At 52.7% G+C, this 18866-nt stretch overlaps 6 protein-coding genes across 6 annotated transcripts; all 6 read right to left on the bottom strand.

The window, feature by feature from the left end:
* Nucleotides 1-297: 297 nt before the first annotated feature.
* Nucleotides 298-1143, bottom strand: A1O7_01944 (uncharacterized protein; the record flags this gene model as incomplete). The annotated part of the gene is made up of 2 exons (XM_007755980.1): nucleotides 298-895; nucleotides 965-1143. 2 exons carry the CDS (start codon nucleotides 1141-1143, stop codon nucleotides 298-300), a joined length of 777 nt encoding a protein of 258 aa, XP_007754170.1.
* Nucleotides 1144-1651: 508 nt separating this feature from the next.
* Nucleotides 1652-3401, bottom strand: A1O7_01943 (uncharacterized protein; the record flags this gene model as incomplete). Its single annotated transcript, XM_007755979.1, has 4 exons — nucleotides 1652-2061; nucleotides 2114-2397; nucleotides 2450-2942; nucleotides 2999-3401. 4 exons carry the CDS (start codon nucleotides 3399-3401, stop codon nucleotides 1652-1654), a joined length of 1590 nt encoding a protein of 529 aa, XP_007754169.1.
* Nucleotides 3402-4734: 1333 nt separating this feature from the next.
* A1O7_01942 (uncharacterized protein) lies at nucleotides 4735-6155 on the bottom strand (the record flags this gene model as incomplete). Its single annotated transcript, XM_007755978.1, has 3 exons — nucleotides 4735-5193; nucleotides 5244-6037; nucleotides 6098-6155. 3 exons carry the CDS (start codon nucleotides 6153-6155, stop codon nucleotides 4735-4737), a joined length of 1311 nt encoding a protein of 436 aa, XP_007754168.1.
* An 803-nt stretch (nucleotides 6156-6958) lies between these two features.
* On the bottom strand, nucleotides 6959-9351 carry A1O7_01941 (uncharacterized protein; the record flags this gene model as incomplete). Its single annotated transcript, XM_007755977.1, has 2 exons — nucleotides 6959-8758; nucleotides 8806-9351. 2 exons carry the CDS (start codon nucleotides 9349-9351, stop codon nucleotides 6959-6961), a joined length of 2346 nt encoding a protein of 781 aa, XP_007754167.1.
* Nucleotides 9352-10321: 970 nt separating this feature from the next.
* On the bottom strand, nucleotides 10322-14400 carry A1O7_01940 (uncharacterized protein; the record flags this gene model as incomplete). Its single annotated transcript, XM_007755976.1, has 2 exons — nucleotides 10322-13455; nucleotides 13506-14400. The coding sequence occupies 2 exons, from the start codon at nucleotides 14398-14400 to the stop codon at nucleotides 10322-10324; spliced, it is 4029 nt and encodes a 1342-aa protein (XP_007754166.1).
* Nucleotides 14401-16856: 2456 nt separating this feature from the next.
* On the bottom strand, nucleotides 16857-18659 carry A1O7_01939 (uncharacterized protein; the record flags this gene model as incomplete). The annotated part of the gene is made up of 4 exons (XM_007755975.1): nucleotides 16857-17166; nucleotides 17235-18089; nucleotides 18142-18592; nucleotides 18647-18659. 4 exons carry the CDS (start codon nucleotides 18657-18659, stop codon nucleotides 16857-16859), a joined length of 1629 nt encoding a protein of 542 aa, XP_007754165.1.
* Nucleotides 18660-18866: the final 207 nt, after the last annotated feature.

Genomic DNA, 18866 nt, shown 5'->3' with positions numbered 1-18866 from the left:
ATCCAATGCCAGAGGCATCCAATGCCAGAGGCATCCAATGCCAGAGGCATCCAATGCCAGAGGCATCCAATGCCAGAGGCATCCAATGCCAGAGGTAGCCAAATTGGCAACCCTCGGATCGAGCAACCGGTTATCAGTGCTCCATCATGCTCATGATAATGTCGATGTGTCGTTCTGCGTTTCCAGTCGTGAATTCCTCATAACCGAGCGGATCCTCTTGTGACCTTTCGTCTCGTCCGCACTGCAAGTGCCGGAATCCGCTCATTGTCGCTTGCTCAGTATTCGGGTCTAAGGCAGTCATTGCAGACTCATCATAACCTTGGCTCCATGCTTTCGAACCACATCCTCCATCTTCCTCCTCACTTCTCTACACCCGTCCACACCTGTTGCCAGCATAGCCTCGATCTTCCCACTACCTGTCATGATTTCCACCCTTGACTCCATCATCAGCACGGAGACTTTATCTTCCGCACTCTCACCGCCAGAAACAGTTGCGATTGAGAGATATGCCAGTTCCTGCTCCTCTGCAGTGTTCAGGTCTAACAATGGTTCGGGTTTCGCTTTTGAGTCTTCGGTGGGTACGATGACGCCACAGGTCACGGCGGAGAGGATACTCGGCATTGGCACACCGGCGTCGACGAGCGCAAGGCTCGTGGCATTGAGACAAGCTACGAGGAGTCCTCCATCAAGGCTGAGCACGTGTAAGGAGATGGAAATGGTAGAGCGCGGATAGAGGTGTGTAAACAGGTGGGACTGGAATGCGGAGGAAATCGTAGATTGGAGTTCTTGAATGCGTTTGTCTGCACGAATGCGGCGACGGCGGTCCATTGTTGCGAAAGGGGCGATGTTGATTTCGGTCTCAACGAGCGCGTTTTTGTTGTCTCTCTGGCCACGACTGTGCAGGAGGAGATCGGTTGTTAGCTTCCTCTATGAACAGAGCATTCATAGTAGAGCTCATTCATACCCTTCTCTTGGACCAGTCACGGTGCACAGAACCATTGTGTTTCCCAGTGTCAACAGGCTTGAGCCGTCGCTAGCGGGTTGCGTCGAGATCGATGCGGTAATGCGCCGCAGCTCGTTCCATCTTCGGCCGTCTTGTCGGAGCAAGGTCTGGGGGTACGTTGAGAGTGTGTCCAGCGGCATGTCGACGGAATATGGGAGCAGTGAGAGAAATGCTGAGCGGACGAAGGAGCCGGCAATGGCGCCCGGAGACTGGCTAACCTGCGTACAGTACCACTGAATGTGGTGGTGGTTGTGCAAAATATACGCTGGCACGACGGGGTACGAGGAGGCTACAAGGGAAATGCGGCCGGTTGGAGCGACATTTGATTGGCGGAATCACTGTCGTCTCCGCATCTTCCTGAAAACTGGCTCGCTCGAACCATCGTGACTATGCGCAACCACGCGGAGTCAACTCTCGTGCTTTGGCTAAAGCATGCAGGGGTCCGAAACGATGTTGAATAGCATCATCTCGGGAAATCTATAGCTATCTGCATCGATAGCTAAGGACCGACGAGCGTCGGCCTTGGACGACTTGATTAGATAGTGAGCACCTTGGCCGATTAGATTCTTGTCTTCGTGGCCTGCAGAGACTCTCGCTCAAATTATCCGTCGGTCCAATAGTTTGAAGCCGTCTCATCTTCCACCGTATTCATGCTTTGCTTTCTGGCAGCTCCTCGACATGTGCGGCCTCGACAGCCTTTCGCTCACCCAATTCCTGGCCCATCGCCTCCGCAGCATAACTCTCGACATTTGCACAGACATAATGCTTGAATTTCCTGGCCGGAACCCTGGCCTCAAACATCTCGTGAATCTCCTCCAGTGTCCGATCCCGTGTTTCCGGGAGGAAGAACCACGTAAACACGACGCAAGCCATGTTGGAAACAAACCAAATGTAGCCATATTTTGGACCCCAGGCAAATTTTGCGGGATTGATGAAGTACGGAGCGCTGAAAGTTCCTCCCCAGTTGCCCAGAAAGTTCATTGCCGTTGCTAGGCCGAATGTGAAGGCTCGGAGATGGTTGTTGACGTACTCGCCTCCGAGAAGCCATGCATATGGAGCTAGAAACCTATTAGATTGTGCTTCAACCAAGCGGGAGAGGTGTAAAAATACCGTATGCCACATAAAAGAACGTGAACAAGGAGATGAATGCCACGACGACCTTTCCTGTGGCTTCAGTACCCGGACTCTTGGTCCAAGCAATTGCAGGAACAAGCTGACAGATTCCACATGCAGTGATTCCAATCAACATCACCGTACGGCGGTCGACCAGTCGCACAAAGCAGAAACTGACCAGAACGCCAAGCAAACCCATACAGGTGACCATAACTGAGTACGCAAAGGCGTTCTCAACGCCAGCAATCTGCAAGAAGTATGTGGTGTATATCGTGATCCAGCTTGATCTATCCTCGTCGTCAGGTCAGAAAGTCGAGAAATTGGGCCAGGAACGAGACATACCCATTGGCAGAGTGAAAACAGACAACAGCGATAGAGAGCAGTGTCCTCCGCAAATTTGTGCCACGCCACATCTCCAAGAACAAGGCTTTCTTGTTCTGCTCCAGCTGTTCACGAGTCGACTGTCGGATCTCATTCAGTTCCGCCTGGAACTCGAGCTCGTCGATGTTCGAGTTTCGTAGCCTTCGTAGTGACGCCTCTGCAGCCTCCTCCTTGCGTTGTGTCATCAACCATCTCGGAGACTCTGGAGCGAAGAAGTACATGAGCACAGACTGGAGCGTCGGCGCCACAAAGAAAATTGCCAAGGGGATCTGGTACGCGTCTCGGCCTTTCATGGTGTGTGTGCCAAAGTCGACGGAGGCTCCGACGATCGAACCAATAGAAAGCATGACTTGATATACGGCGAACGCAATACCGCGCAAGTGAGCTGGGGCGGCTTCGTGGACGTACAGCTGGGCGAATGTCAAGAACCAGCCGACGGATACACCTGGGACGGTCAGCACGAGATGGGTTGATACTTAGTAGCTCACGCATGAAGCATACCCAGAAGAAGTCGAGAAAAGTAGAGCGCTCCCTTGCTAGTGGTTCCCAGCTGGATGGCCGTGGCAATGTAATTGAGAAGGGCTGCTGCCCACAGCCCATGCCTCCTCCCGAACTTCATGCTGAATGGGCCGACCAAGAGCGAGGACAGGAACGTGCCGATGGTCATCAGCGACGAAATGAGCTGCTGCACTGTCGGATCGATGTTCCATCTCCCTAGGTCTTCAGAGTAGTAGCCGAAGACCTCCAAAAAGCCTGGCATGGACAGGAAACCGCCGACGAGTGCATAATCCAGACCATACTGGAACGTCGACAGCGTCGCAACCACACAGAGGACGAGGCATTTGGCGTGGCTTCGCACATCGAGTTTGAGAGGGTTTGCAGAGATGGGAGCACCGCCAACCATTGTCGCTAATTCAAAGTGTCGGTGCCTGGGGAAAGGGATCTGACCACAACAATGCCGGAAAACCTGTGCCAAGGGCGAACGCCAGCGCTCATATACCGTAGTACTTCACGGTTGACCATGCCTGGTTCCGAAAGCCCTCTGCCGGGAATTGCAATCTTGGTGTTGGAGATATTAGGTAGTGCAATGGCAGGATATGGAGTCGAGCCGTATGGAGGAGCATGGGGAAGCATCGCGGAGAAGATCCATCACCGGTCCTCGACCACTCACATATTTCGACACTCCTGCTTATACCCAGCCGCACGGGGTTTGACCGGGCTAGCTTCTTGGTATACCTCTGTTGGCTCGACACTCCAGGTTAAACAATAGGACGATCCCGCAACTGCCGAAATGTGTGGACGTGTGGTGGTTGGACTGATTCTGATCCCACATCTATCACCACTATGAAGTCTCCAGCGACACCCTTTTTGGTGCAACAGTGGTAGCATTGAATGCCGAGTACTCTGCGCTCCCTGCGTTGTCGCTTGTCCGAAACAGGCTCTCCACAAGCTTGGAGCAAGCTTCTCCACAAATCTTGGACCCAAATAAGCAGCGAGCGTCCTTGGGGGCTCGGACCCGAATGATGTTGGTGGCTTGTCAGTAGTGAGCTCGTCTTTGTCAGTGTAAGCGGAGAGGACGAAGAGCACACGTGGCACGCCGAGACATTCCTTGGGCGGATGTTTGGTTTGGTTGAGAGGCTCAAGTCCGCGTTGAGCTCGACTTACACAGCACAAAATTACTGAGCGCGTATGATATTCCACTCTACTTATCCAATAACCAAGACGAAGGGATAATATGAGCTCAAATCTGACTTGTCACTCTGACAGGATCATCACGCTAATGCTGCAGGTAGCCATGTCCCATCTGCATCCGTCAAATCAATGCTTCCAGCAGGTCACACCCTCAAAACTGCCGTCTTCGAGGGCCCTGTTTGCGTACTGCAGACGACACTCATCTCCTACCTACTGTAGGTACAATGTAACAACGCGGTTCACCCATCCAGACTACTGTGAACGAATTGAGGCTGGGCACTTGTCCAGAAAGAAATACTGCAAGCGAAGCTTGATTGCACAGCAGCAACTTTCAACGACTTTGATTTTGATATACGCCATGTCTATTTAGAGACATACCCGCGGGGCAAGCTATGCTGCAACTCGCATACTCCCATTCCTAGGTATAAACAGAGATGGGTCCCATGACTGCGCCACATCTCTTCACATCGCCTATGCCTTGCGAAGTCGCGGGGGCGCGAGCTGCGGTCGAGGCTACACACTGTCTCACCAATTCCATCTTGTGATCAGCGATACACAGGAGGTGCTTGGTTATCGACATAGCTGTGTAGAGGAATGCCGCCTTGGCCGTACAATGGTAGTGGCGCTTCACCAGTGTATGAGGGTGCTGCAGCATGACCCTCCCGAAAATTAGCCGCCGCCGGTGTGTTCAGCGGCGCTTTTCGTGCTCGCTGACGACGTTTCAAGAACAGGACAGTGCCCACGAAGATGAGCATCAAGAACATGGCGACGATGAAAACGATCATGGCAATGTTGCTGCCGGCAAAACGGAAACCAGATATGCAGTTGATCAAACCCAATCCCATGGTGAGAGGGCCAAGGACTCGATGTCCCTTCATGATTTTGGCAGGTCGCTGCGTTTTCTTGTAGATGAGATGTCCTGTGAAGCCGACAGTCCAGGTCACAAGAGCGAAACCAACGACGGCAAATCCGATAATTTGATGAGGTGCCGTGAGATTCGGCGACTGGAAACATCAGCTTCGTGCGCAAACCAGCCCCGGGAGACGTCACTTACAATGCTGTCCTTTTTGCTAATGGCAATTCCCACACCCATGCCAAGGATTGTCATGAGCAAAGCGAGTGACTGAATACCCCAGTGAAGCCATACCTTCTCGAAGACGCGCAACATCAAGAGTCCTCCGGGGAAAACGATCAAGAAAGCACCGACCATGAGGAAGGCATGGAATCCGGTGGCACCACGGAAGCGGCCATGCCCGTCGAGGGGAGGACCATCGCCGATGATTGTCGAAGACGAGTTCACCACGGGAACACCACCAGCACCAGTGGCTGCCTTCAGGTTGATGTTGAAGAAATCATAACCTTCATGCTTGGAAATTTGAGCATTGAGATCGTCTGAGTTCAACGTGCCTGATGAACCAGCAGCCCAAATCATGGCTTGGCTGGTGCTATCAATGTTAATCTTTCCACCATTCCAGCTGCGGCACTTGTTGCATTTGGCATTGACGACGAAGGTGCCGTCGATAATACCGCTGCCGCTGAGGACATCGACCTGAACGTCACTGGTGTGTTTGGGCATGACATGACCGGTACCAATGCGAGGGCTGACCGTCACGTTGTTTCCATCCTTGGAAGCGTATGTGACAAAAATCAGGGTACCAGCCATTTGCCCTCCTAAGCCAAAGGCTGCCCATGTTTGATCCGCGGGTGCTAAGAAGTGGAAGTAGAGAGAATCCGAGTTGTCGTTCGGCACATTGATTGAGACGGTGACATTATCGTTTGGATCTGGTGACGTGCCTCGACCAACATATGTCGAAGCCGGAACAGCAGCCTGCGCGGAGAGGAAGAATGCTATCTAGGGTCAGCGACTAATTTTCACCGAGCAGACCCGTCGAGGGCTGCAGAACTTACTGGTTGTCAGAAACAGGCCGACCAGTATCCTGATCTTGTATAGGGATTGTACCGACATGGTGCGGACTGTGCTCTTCTTACTGTACGTATATACCGTACCGAGAGGAAAAGTGCACCCAACGCGCCGAAGGACGGACAGGAAGACTAAGCAGTCAGGGAAGAAGAGCGGATATCCCAACGCAGGGAAAGGAGGGAGGTGAGGAAAGGAAAGGAAAGGAAAGAAAGGATGGAGAGACTCGAGGTCGGCACCAAGCGTGGTATTGGAATTATCACGACATTCAACAATGACCGGCCAGGCGAAGGCGCATGTCTGGAGCAGAGGCGGGTTTCAGATGTTATCTGAAGCTGAAAAGAGAAGCCCGTCTCCTGGGTAAACACCTTGTACGTTTTAGGGAGAGGTCCCCTGCAGAAGGGGTCAATAATGAGGACAAACAACCATCCGATTGGCTCGTTGGCAGGGGTTCTGGCGCACCCTTTGATGGTGCCTGGGGCTCGGTCGCGCCAGCATGTCCACTTGATCCACATAATCAGGCTCTTGACGGGCTCCGAAAGCTTAGCTGAGGGGACTTCGATGCCCAGCACTGGAGAAATTGACAGAGTTGACCAATGGCCTTTCAAGGATTATCCAACATGGCGCTTACTTCTTTTCAAGCCACAACACATCGAGCACACATAGAACCCAAAATAGATCTCGGCTTACTGCCAAACCGTGCCTCATTTGCACGCACGCGTCCACCGATGGCCCTCTATCCGTCTTACCTGCAGGATGGATCTCAGTCGAACAAGGTGACGGTCGAGAAGACAGATGGATTTCATTCCTGTACCGATGTGGGTATAATTGTACATGATTTCGTGAAATCGTCAAAACCATTCCTCCTGAACATTTGCGAAGTATCGCTGGAAGGCGTCCCCACGAACGGTGAAGTCTCCCACAGACGGCGACCAGCCAAAGCTGAAGATCGAAGACTCGTTAATGCTGAAGGGCACGTGTTCTGAAGTCCAATTGACCCCGAGACCGCTGGACGTGTCCTGTGACATGTTGTTGGAACCGTCGGTTATCGCGTTGCCACTGACAGCACGAAGTGACTCTTGCGCTCGCGGATCCAGGGCCATGCCACCGCCCTGAGGTTGAGTGCCGCCCATGCCAAAACCCCCCCTTGCATTGGTGCCCGGGTTGCGCGGATAGTCCTCCATGAAGCGCTCCATGGGAGTTGGATTGTGTAGATCCGTGAATGGCGCGTCCAGACTCTGCTGCAACTGTGTTCCCTGGCCCTGTTGCGCGGCCCTCCGTGCCTTGGCCTTTGCCATGAGGTGTCGCAACGGTTTCCACAACATTCCTTTTTGGTACTTGGAATTCATCATTCGCTCATCATAAACTGATTCAATAGCTTTCCATGCCCGATCAACGTCTGGACCAGGCGGTCTCGTGCATATTTCGGACAATGCGAACGCCACTGACTGCCATTGCATGTAAGTCCGGAACAACCAGCCCCATTTTGCCGTGTTCTCGTTCTTCTCCAGTAGGTGTGAGAACTCAATCACCTCGACCGAGGTAATAAACACTCGATCACGGATCTCCGGGGGCAGTGATGGCTCTCCATCGGAGACGGAGTACGCACGCGGGTGATGAACGATCAGCCACATCTTCGCCAGGATGAGTCTTGCTACCGTCGCTGCAACCCAGTATATGGGCATGTTCATGTCGCAATGCTGAAGGTACTTCTCTTCAAGCCTGCGATGACATTCATCAATCAGCCGTTCCTTCTCTTCCAAGGACAAGTCTTGGTCGTGGAAAGGGCTGCGGCCCCCTGGGGCGGTAAAGTTGAACCGCCGGGAAAAGACACTAATTTCGTAGCGGATCAGGCAGAATGTCATTTCAGTGGCCCCGACCCTATCCTTGGGGTACTCTTTCATACCGGGGTATATATCATCATCATTGACATTCAAGGGGATCTTCGTGTCATAGAACTGCTCCGTAAAAGTGGGGTCGACACCATGATCTTCTGCTGATCGATTATCCAGGAGTGATATTTGCCACCAGAGTCTGCGTCGCATCTCGGTATCGAAGGGGTTGAGTCCGAAATTGGTCCCGTCGCGATGAATTCCCAACGCCTGTGCCAGATGGATGGCGAGACCGCCCAGGGCCCATACTAATCTGGAATCGTCACAATGCCTGACGAAAATTAAGAAAAAAGCCAATGCCTGCAAACACATCAGACTCGAGCTGTTCAGGAAGTCCGCGCGAGCCAAAGCTTGCTCAGTTGCAAACCTGTACTTCTTCAGGAGCGATTGTTTGTCTTCGACCAGCAGCTGCTGGCACTGCTCCGGCGTTAAACTGACCACGGCACCAAAATATATGGAGAAGAGCAGAGCTTCTGCTGGTCTCGAGACTCGGTCAAGGCTGCTCGCCGCATTTATCAGGATTGTTTTGGCAGTCGGGCGATGTAGAATTCGGACGATCGGGTCGACATTCTCCTTGAAAACTTCCCACAAAATAAAGATCTGGCTGGGACTGGGATGTAGCTCCCTCAAATCATGCATGGTCGAGGCATAGCCAAAAAGGAACGCTGGATGGTTCGCTTGCCGGTCAGTCTCTGGCGAATGGAGGGTGTCCTCCTCGTCAGAAGTTAAAGGGTCTAGCAGATCTCGCATTTCCGCAATCTGGGCAGCCGTTAGCAAGCGCATAGCACCGATTGGCGCAGATATACCTCGTCACTCATGCCCGTCCAGAATGCGTTGCTCACATAGCGACTGCGATCCTCGCTGATGACCAGCCGCCCCAAGTTCTTGTCGATCGACTGTCTCTTGGAATCCGAACGGTCAGATGACGGAGAGTCGCCTGCGTGTGCGTCTCCGAACCGCGCTCTAATGTCTGCAGACCCAGTAAGGGTGGGTGAGATAACTCCATTCTCATCTACCTGGGCACCCAGGCTATGGACAACGCCTTCGAGCCTGCGTAAGCGAGCCAACAACTCTGCATCAGGCGGCTTCTTGGACTTCCTCGGCGCTCTGCCAGGCCCCGGGAACACACAATCGATCCCAGCTCTTACGCAGTTTGCGCATGGATTTTCTTTATTGCACCTCACCTTCCTACGACGACATGTGACACAACTTCGCGGGTTCGGGCGAGGCGCGGGAGGATTGGTGGCTGTCCCGTTCTGTATCTCCAATGGGGCACTGGCGGACTGGTCCTCGCTCTCACTCTTGCTTGGCTCGTGGTTTGTTTGTGCGCGTTCTTTAACGGGTTGCGACATCTTGGCTACCTCGGTGGCTGCGTTTTAACTGGAAGTCATCTCGACGTCGAAAGGCTGTCGTGGGACTGGAGTAGATACCGTGCTGTGGTGTGAGCCAGTTGAAGGCCATGTAGGTTAGGGTGGTTAATCCTGAAGACGTGTTGGAGGAAGAGTTATAGCCATGCACAACAGGAGATGCATGTTGTGTCATCAACCTGGATCGCTGCAGGCACAGAGCAGGTTGCAGATTGTGCGGCGGAGACCCGTCGACTTCGTACAAACTCCGCACTCTCACCTTGATGAAGAGGGCAGTAAAGCACGGGCTCTTCAGATTGAGGAGAGAATATTACTTCAACCGGAATTCGGAACTAATCTACCTCCGGAAGTGAAAGGCACTTGACAAAGCACTGTGTCGATCCTCTTGTCTTGTCGGTTGCAGTCTCCAGAACTCGTGAGAGGTCACTGTCTCTGGCAAAACCTGATTGGAAGTGTCATTGACCCGGTCGTACCGTGCCGGCTCACATGCCCCAGAAAATCATGCTAAGCTCGTTCCCTGCAGTTCAAGAAGACATATATGAGCGATTTATCAACCTCGCTCCGGCTTTATCAGAACTTCTCAGCCTGGTCGAGAACCCGAGCTCGCATGCACAAGGCCTGAGCCATATCGTCCTGCAGTACATGCACTTCCCCTTTAGCATCCCTGCTTGCCGCGCGGGAGCCGTGGCTGCGCGGAGGAAACCCACGCCATAAAAACTCCTCCGAGCTGGATGCGTAAAAGACATGGAAAGAGCCAAGAGAATCTCTCAGGGCAAACGTCCGTGAAATCGAGACCGAATTACACCTCGCTCCAACAAATTGAAACCCCAGAAGCATGCTTTCGTCATCGCTGGTGCATCGAGAAAGAATGAGTCATAGTCCGACAAGAAAATTGCTCATGAACTGTGAGATCTTAAGAGAACCTGATCATCCCGATTAGCGCCTGCCTCTGTCTTCATCCCGACCATGACATCGAACGTACACTGCTATTAACCACCGACATCGGATCGGGTTCACCGTCTCTGTCCACCGACGGACTCTCAGCGCTCCCGTGGATCACAGATCCCGACGTCGTGATAGACCTCTCACTAAAAGGAGGCCTCAAGCCCGAGCTTGAATCCTTTGAAGCCCGGGCGATTTTGATTGATAGTGCCGACGGTCTATCCTCTGCGGCACCACTGTTCCCGTCCCCGATTCCATTGGCCTTCGAGCGAGCTTGCTCGTGGAAAATATCGGTCACGCGGTCAGACGCTACCCGCAGAATCGTTTGCATAAGCAAGTTCTGCTTGAGGGGCTTCGAGAGGTACTCATCCATCTGTGCTTGTATGCATTTCTCGCGGTCGCCCAGCATGGCATGCGCCGTAAGCGCGACAATAGGTGTCCTAGGAAGTGCTTGCTCCTTCTCGTACTGCCGTATCTCGCGGGTGGCTTCGAATCCACCCATGACCGGCATCTGGACGTCCATGAGGACAATGTCGAAGCGGGTGTTCTTGATCGCGTTGACGGCTTCCAAACCGTTCCCGACCACGGTAACAACATGGTTGTACTTCTCCAATATCTTGATGGCGACCTTTTGGTTGACCTCATTGTCTTCAGCCAGCAGAACATTTAGCGACTTCTTGTAGTCTTTGATGACAGGAGTCGAGCGCCCTTCTAATGCCGGTATCAGACAGTTGCCGAGGTCGATCAACTGACATGGTGTCGTCATGTAAGAAGCTATGCCAAGGTCAAGTACAGTTTTGAGGCTGATAGAGACGGTCGGGTTCAGAAGAACCATTGGAATATACTTGAACTTGTCAAGTTCCCGTAGCCTCTGCGCAGTTTCAAGCTCATCAATGACGATAACATCATAACCCCCGTCGGTGTTCCTACCCTTGCGGTCGACAACATCGATGGGATCAGGGACTTCAGTCTCGCTTCTCACGACCTGAACATGAAGTCCAAGCTCTTCAATCATGGCGGGAACGCGGTCGAAGAAATTGGACACCCCCTTGTCGACCACCAGGACTTTATGCTTTCGGAAAGGATATAGTTGTGAGCTGATGACACTGATGTCGTCTGTCGCGTACTTGACGATGCAGGAGAAGTGGAATTCGCTGCCGTGGCCGAAATCGGAAGTCACCCAGACTTGACCTCCCATGAGGTTGACCAGACGCTTTGAAATGGACAGCCCAAGACCGGTACCACCAAACTTTCTTGTTGTGGAACCATCGGCTTGCTGGAAAGTGTCAAAGATAAGGTCCAGCTTGTCGGATTGGATACCAATGCCTGTGTCTGAAACGACAAACTCGAATGGAAACTCGTCAGTGGCACAGTTGGAGATGAGATCTCTGGATTTTTTGATTGTGACCTTGACCTCCCCTTGATCGGTGAACTTGATGGCATTGCCTACCAAGTTGAGGATGATTTGCCGCAGCCGGAAGGGGTCGCCAACGACGTAGTCCGGAACAGAGTTGTCCACATCAAAGGCCAGACACAAGCTCTTCTCGTTGGCCTTGACAGCTAGGGACTTCAGGGCGTTGAAAACAGTCCCGCGAACCGTGTACGGTATAGCTTCGATGGCCATGCGATTGGCTTCAATTTTGGAGATATCCAGAATGTCGTCAATGATGGTTAGGAGACTGTTGGCAAGGTTGTGGACAGTGTTGAGCATCTCTCGGGAGTGCGGCTTCAAGTCGTCCGTGTCAAGTGTAAGCTGTGTCATGCCGATGATGCCGTTCATAGGGGTTCTGATTTCGTGGGACATGTTTGCCAGAAACTCGGATTTCGTTTGATTCGCGAGTTCGGCAGCTTCACGGGCAGCTGTGTTTCTTTGAATGCTGTCTCTCAGATTCGAGATCATCTGATTGATTTTTCGCTTCAGCTCGTCCATCTCGCCAGACGCATTGACACTGATGAGCTTCGAAAAGTCGCCTTCGGTTGCCGCGTCTGTGATTTCTCCGAAAGCACGAACCTGAGCAGTCAGGTTTTCAGCCATAGTGTTGACGTCCTCTGTGATTTCCTTCCATCGCCCACTGACATCATGAACATTGGCCTGACCACCCATCTTGCCATTGACACCCACGTCTCGTGCAACCCGTCTTAGTTCGTGTGCAAACGTGGCTAATCGGTCTACCATGTTGTTGATGGTGACCTTTAGGGTCAGAATCTCTCCATGAGCTGGCACCTCGATCTTCTTGTCCAGATTTCCTGCGGCAATTGCTTGTGTCACGTCTGAGATACTTCGGACCTGATTCGTCAAATTTGAAGCCATCGTGTTCACGTTGTCTGTCAGATCTCGCCATTTGCCTTGGACGTTGTCGACCTTTGCCTGCCCACCAAGCGTGCCGTCTGTGCCCACTTCTCTCGCCACTTTGCTGACCTCAAACGCGAAGGTGTTCAGTCTGTCAACCATAGCGTTGATTGTGATTTTGAGGTCGAGAATCTCACCCTGTACATTAGCTGTGACTTTCTTGGACAAGTCACCATTGGCAACCGCAGTGGTGACTGTAGCGATCTCTCGCACTTGCGTCGTCAAATTCATGGCCATGCCATTGACGTTCTCGGTCAGATCTTTCCATGTGCCCTCAACATCATGGACTGTCGCTTGTCCTCCCAGGACACCGTTGGTACCGACTTCTTTTGCCAAGATCGTAACCTCCTGAGCGAATTGTTGTAACTGGTCAACCATGTTGTTGATCGTGATCTTGAGTTGTAGGATCTCGCCTTTACAGCTCGCGGTGACCTTCTGAGTCAAGTCGCCTTTTGCGACCGCCGTGGTGACACCTGCGATATCGCGCACTTGAGTAGTAAGATTGTCGGCCATGGCATTGACTGACTTGGTCAACTCGTTCCAGGTGCCCTGAACTCCTTCGATCTGGGCTTGTCCACCTAGAACGCCCTCGGTTCCGACATCGGTGGCCACCCTGGTGACTTCAGTGGCGAATGTCCTCAGTTGGTCCACCATGGTGTTGATAGTATGCTGCAATTCGAATATTTCGCCCTTTGCGCGGCTCTGAACCTTTTGGCTGAGATCACCACGCGCAACAGCCTTGGTGACAGTCGCAATCTCTCGGACTTGATCAGTCAGGTTTGCTGCCATTATATTCACTGCAACATGTCAGTACAAGCCATCGAAAAGCACGAATCGAGGGTAATACCGTTATCTGTCAGCTCTTTCCAGATGCCGTGAACGCCACTGATTTGGGCTTGACCACCCAATATACCTTCCGTACCGACCTCACGAGCGACACGCGTCACTTCGCTCCCGAAGATTTCAAGCTGGTCCATCATAGTGTTGATTGTTACCTTGAAAGCTGCGATTTCGTCGTCCATCTCAGTTGCCTGAATCTGCACGCGTTTGGACAGGTCGCCATTGGCTACCTGAGTGATGATACCACCAATCTCACGCAGTGCCTTTTGGAAAGCTTCGTTGGCTTGCTGATGTTTCCGTAATTCTCTTTCCAGGATTGAGACGTCTTCGTTCTCAACGCGCATGAATGCTTGTTTAGCCTGTTCTTCGGAATTGCGCAAGCCTCGACTGATCTCTGCGATTGTGTCTCGTTGGCTCTTTATCTGCTCGGCTTGCCTTTCCACATGCTCCCGTAGGATGCTGATATCATCCTCGCTGACCGTACGGTCGGATGTCGAAGGGGGTAGGGACTCTCTCGCGGCGAGCAGGTTGCTGACGCGTCTCGACTGGGTGCCATTTGAGGCGGCTCTCTCGGTAGAGTCTGCGGAGAGATCAGTGCCCGTATCTCCCAAAGAACCTCGAGGTTCGGCCGGGCGCCCAAGAGGTGAAGTAGGACTCTGAAATTCACCTGGTGTGTCTGGAAGTGAGCGCCCGACAACATCTGCCCTCGATTCGAGATAATGAATACGCCTCGCGAGAGCCGCTATTTCAGCTTCGAAGTCCTCTTTGCTGGCCGTGTCATCGCCAGGGAGTTTGTAAGGCGGCAGCTTCAAGCCATTGGTGTAGGCAGAGGCAGTCGAGCCTCTAGCGAATCCGCGCAGAATTGCCGCAGCGGCCGCTAGAGTATCGTCCGGGCGAGCCATGGACGGCGCGGAAACTTCTATAGATTGTCCCTCCTCATGAGTAGCTGGCGACACGTAATGGTGGCAAGCCTTTTCAGAGTGCCAGATGGCCCTGATCTTGGGCTGCGTCCAGCAGCGCAGACAAAATGGCCGGAGAGCCACTTTGCTCGTTGATGGGAAGAGTCGTTCGATGGTCGAGAGAGACTGCGGGCACTGGCGGTCAGGTGGAAACGTAGGTTGAGTTGTATGGTAGGATGGGATAACTTGATCAATTTCCGAGGGAAAACGCTGGGCTATTGGCCGACGTGATACGCGGACAACTGTGCCCAAAAACGCTAGGTGACAAGCGGATACACAGGCAGGGTCTGGGCAGGGCAGGATAGATTCTCGGGCTGCTCTATTGTCACTCTGATAGCACTTCTTGACGTGCGCTTCGCGGAGATCTCGGGCAGAGGCGACACAGGAACAAAACCCTAGATGAATAGGAGCGCTAACAAGGAAAGAGCAATCTCAACAACGGGGATGCTTCGTGTTGGTAAGAAAGGGATGATAATAATACTGTATACGGAGTAGAAAGGTATCAAAGGGACCGCGGTCTCCTGAGGGCGAGATCTCGTTGAAAGTGCCTAAATGGTCTCAACGGCCACACCAAGGATACCGAGGGACCAACAGAGGGAGGCTTCCACGAGCCACAAGCATCGCAGTGGCAGCCCCCGATGTTCTGGCTGGGGCAAGGATGGAGCCCGGCTAGACAATTGGCTCGTTAAAGCACTGACGAGGCACCCACTTGAGGGGTTGTCACCACAGAAGACCAACATTTTGCCCCCAGAGGAGTAGCGAGTTGATAGCGGTCCAAGTCCATGCCGACAAAAGATGCCTTGCTATCCGGCCTCAAGATGATTGTTGCCTCCCGCCAGCGTGGCGACAATGTTCGCAACGTACAAGCACATTGATATGTGGCATCAATGAGCAGATCCTCCTGAAAGATAAATACCCAGTCTGCACTTTGGCTGCATAGTCCTACCTCGTAAGTGCAAGCCCAAACAGTGTGGCTATTTGCTTCAACATCGACGATCACAATTTTTTTATCAGGTGCTTAGGTCGCTTTGTGGGATACCGCCTATTGGAGATCTGCGTGTGCCGGCGCCTCATTCCCAGTGCACGAACGCTTTTCTACTGAACCGCATGCCAGATATCAAAGCTCATGAAGGCCGTGTAACATTAACATGGGTTCGGGAAGCATCAGGTACGTAGGAATACTGCTGGATGCTCATCTAGAACATGGAGTATGTGAGGGTACTTTACGGTAGACAGGGATTGGGGGCCAGACCTCGTTAGGGGGAAGTGTGGGTCATTGGAGCTTCGATCATCACCGCCGTCCGTGTTGACAGAAAATCCAGCATCTGATGCATGTATCTGCCGGGCTGGATCAAAACCACAGACACATCACCATCTTCTCACGGCAGTCGAGCGCAACCTCCTGATCAAGAACCCACCGGAGTAGACGGCATAATAGACAGCGATGACGCGACATGTTGTGACTAGGATGCTACTGCTGAGCAGGAGATTGAACGTGATCTTTTGGAGTATTCTCGCAGGGTTCATTGTACGAGAACGAGGGCGTAGACTGGAAACTTCGTGAAGCTGTAATGGTCCGTGCAAGAAAGTCGATGTCTCTCATGTCGTGAAGCCCCGCGTCAGCCCTTCAGAGGATTGAGACGACAGGGTGTTGCGCTGCAGCTTCTCAGAATGCATCTGGCACCCTGCACTCCGGACTGCGACCTGCCCTGCAGTAGAGCCGCTACTCGTACCCATGCATATACTGAAACTTAGATCGCCATCGTTAGCTGTAGTGGCTGTCGCCAGGCGCAGGTGCAAATCGTTTCAGACAGTGCACTACTCCACTTTTAACCTCCCAGAGAGGGGAAAGGCGTCGTACTATGATGCAATTCCTCGCTAATTTATAGTTTGAGCTGGGATGCAATACAACGTACCGGTGGACTGTGTGAAAGGATACGAATCTGGTTACCAAGTGCGTGGGATCCTGCACTCAAGATGTCTTCCAGCATGGGTGCATGGGACGGCACCGAAGAGGTAGCAAGGCAAGTCAGACACCTCGAAACATTCAAGGTTGCCTTTGGGATTATTATTAGACTGATCCTTAGAACCACTCCGTCGTACTGTATCACCTTACGATTTTTGGACAGATTCCTCCGCAGTTTTGTCATACATCGTCGAAGATCTTCGTGGCTGGATCACTGCTTCCTAAGCCTTCGGTGCAACACCAACCCGTTCATCAAAGACTGAATCCCTCTAAAGCTTCCAGAAACCCGGCTATCGCTCCAGCTCCAAGTAAACCTTTGGTGGCACTTTCTTTGAAGTTTTGTCTGCTCGATTTCTCCTTCGAATGTCGTTTTTCGTCGTGAGCGCGTGTTGGCATGCTCTGCTGCGATAACCGCGACGGTGATCTTGCGGCCTTACCATCCTGTGAGCCTGGTCGAGGTGGTAAGCCCATTCGTGTAGTCGGCTGAGTCATATACCGTGAGCTCGGAGAGGACGAAGAGTAGGGAGATAGCTGTAGTGGCTGCTGGGGCTGTACAGGCCCAATATGACGGGGAAATGCGACTGTCGGAGAATGACCGTATACGTTTGGACCGTTGAATGTCGGAGCCGGTAGTAAAGGTGAGGAAATGCTGTGATGTGCCGTATTCTGGTCCGGTGATGCCCAAGGGCGGTGTCCGGGTGGATGATATGCTGGAGAGGACAGTCTTGATGCAGTGGACTGACCTGATGTAACGGAAGGCTGAGCAGACGGGGGCCGGTTACTGGAGCCACCATTGTTTCCTGCCACCCACGCTACTGGTTGAATTGATGGCATTGTCGGGTGTTGCGCTGCGGCAGCACTGCCATCGGATGCTTGTACCTTTCGCTCCACCGTGCGGCTGCCACTACTCCGTCGCCGCGGCTTCGGCTGAGCAAGCTCATGCTCAGAGGCAGATGACTCGGATCCGGAGTCAATGACATGTCGTCTTGAAGATCTTTTTTTCGAGCTAGTGCTGCCTCCTGGGGAGTCTTCCACATCGCTGCTGGCAGCGCTTACACTTGGCTGGTACCCAGAATATTGCTTTCGCCGCTTGAATGCCTCATGCCGTGCAGAAGCAGAGTTGGGCTTTCTCCAATCGGTGGTGGTTCCCTCAAGATAATACCCACGAGCCCCGTCTTCCCTTCCTCCCAATCGGTCATAGAATGCCAAGTCATCTTCATCTTCGGTGAGGTTATCGACTGAAGGCACATACCTCCCACCTGAGTGGTGGTTGTGCTTTCTTTCCCGGACCTCCCGCCAGATGGTCCACCTTTCCAGTAGCGGATCAATTGCTTGGTTCGAGACTTGAACCATATCCCGCGGAGAGTGTTTAATCTGATGCAGAGTGTGGTCCAGTTCGCCCAAAGAAAACACCGGGAGCCTGACCAAGGCATTCGAAAGGGCATGATCGAAGGCAGAGCCATTCGCCTGCTGGGGTGACGGCATCTCCTCCAAGTTCAGACTAATGAGACTCGTGCGCCTATCCTCCTCTTCCTCCCTCTGTGAAGCCTCGAACAAATCGTCCATGTTGCTCATCTGCCAATATCGAACAATGACTGCATTCTGGGCCACAGCACGTTCCTGATTGATGGCTTCTTTCTTGACGGCGACTACTTCTTCCGGGTCGCTACATGCACTGTCAGCGCTCGTCTGGGGGTTGAACTGGGGCTGTCTCGAACCTTCGGGATGTAGACGCCATCAGTCTTCCCAACTGGAGTATCTGCAGCATCACCGAAAGACTTAATTGCAGACTCTCGATCTGTGCAAGCAGATATGTGACGCGATGTTTCTTAAATGTGCGTTTGAACCTTTGTTGGACTGGGGAAGAACTTGCATCGTCCGCACGTTGCGCTGTGCGCACCCGCTCCAACATCTCATTGATTTCGTCGAATGCTCTTGTGCCCTCATCCGCTATGGACTGAGCTGTCTCGATTGCTTCTTGAGAATGGACCGAGTCCGCGGCTTGCAGAACTTGGCTGGTGTGTTTTAGCATCATCGAGAACAAGGTAACGCCCTTGGAGATGGCTTGGACTTCGAGTCCTGCATTTGCGACGTCGGAGCTTACGGCGTTGAGAAGTAGGGAGAGTTTGAAGCCATCTGCGGCAACGCGGTCGACAGGGGCGACGCTGCCTGCGCGGTCATCTCAGTATTCGCCTGCTCATGTTGACGGCCTCCATGACGTACCTGGCTCAGCCATCTTAGGTGTGAATTGAAAGGAAGACTCAAACAGGAGAGGCCCAACACTTTTGGGAGGGTCAAGCTCCACCATGAAGGAGCGAAAGATCGGTTGATGAAGAAGGTCGTAGCATCAAGATATCGTGGTATGGGGAGAGCAGTTGACACTTCAGCACAGTAGAATACGAGGCTGCGAGCTGAAAAGGAAGACATGCATAGCGGGGAGACA

This window comes from Cladophialophora yegresii (genome assembly GCF_000585515.1).
Source record: "Cladophialophora yegresii CBS 114405 chromosome Unknown aczIN-supercont1.2, whole genome shotgun sequence".
NCBI classification, from domain to species: Eukaryota; Fungi; Ascomycota; class Eurotiomycetes; order Chaetothyriales; family Herpotrichiellaceae; genus Cladophialophora; species Cladophialophora yegresii.
This window is presented reverse-complemented; position numbering and strand designations above follow the sequence as displayed.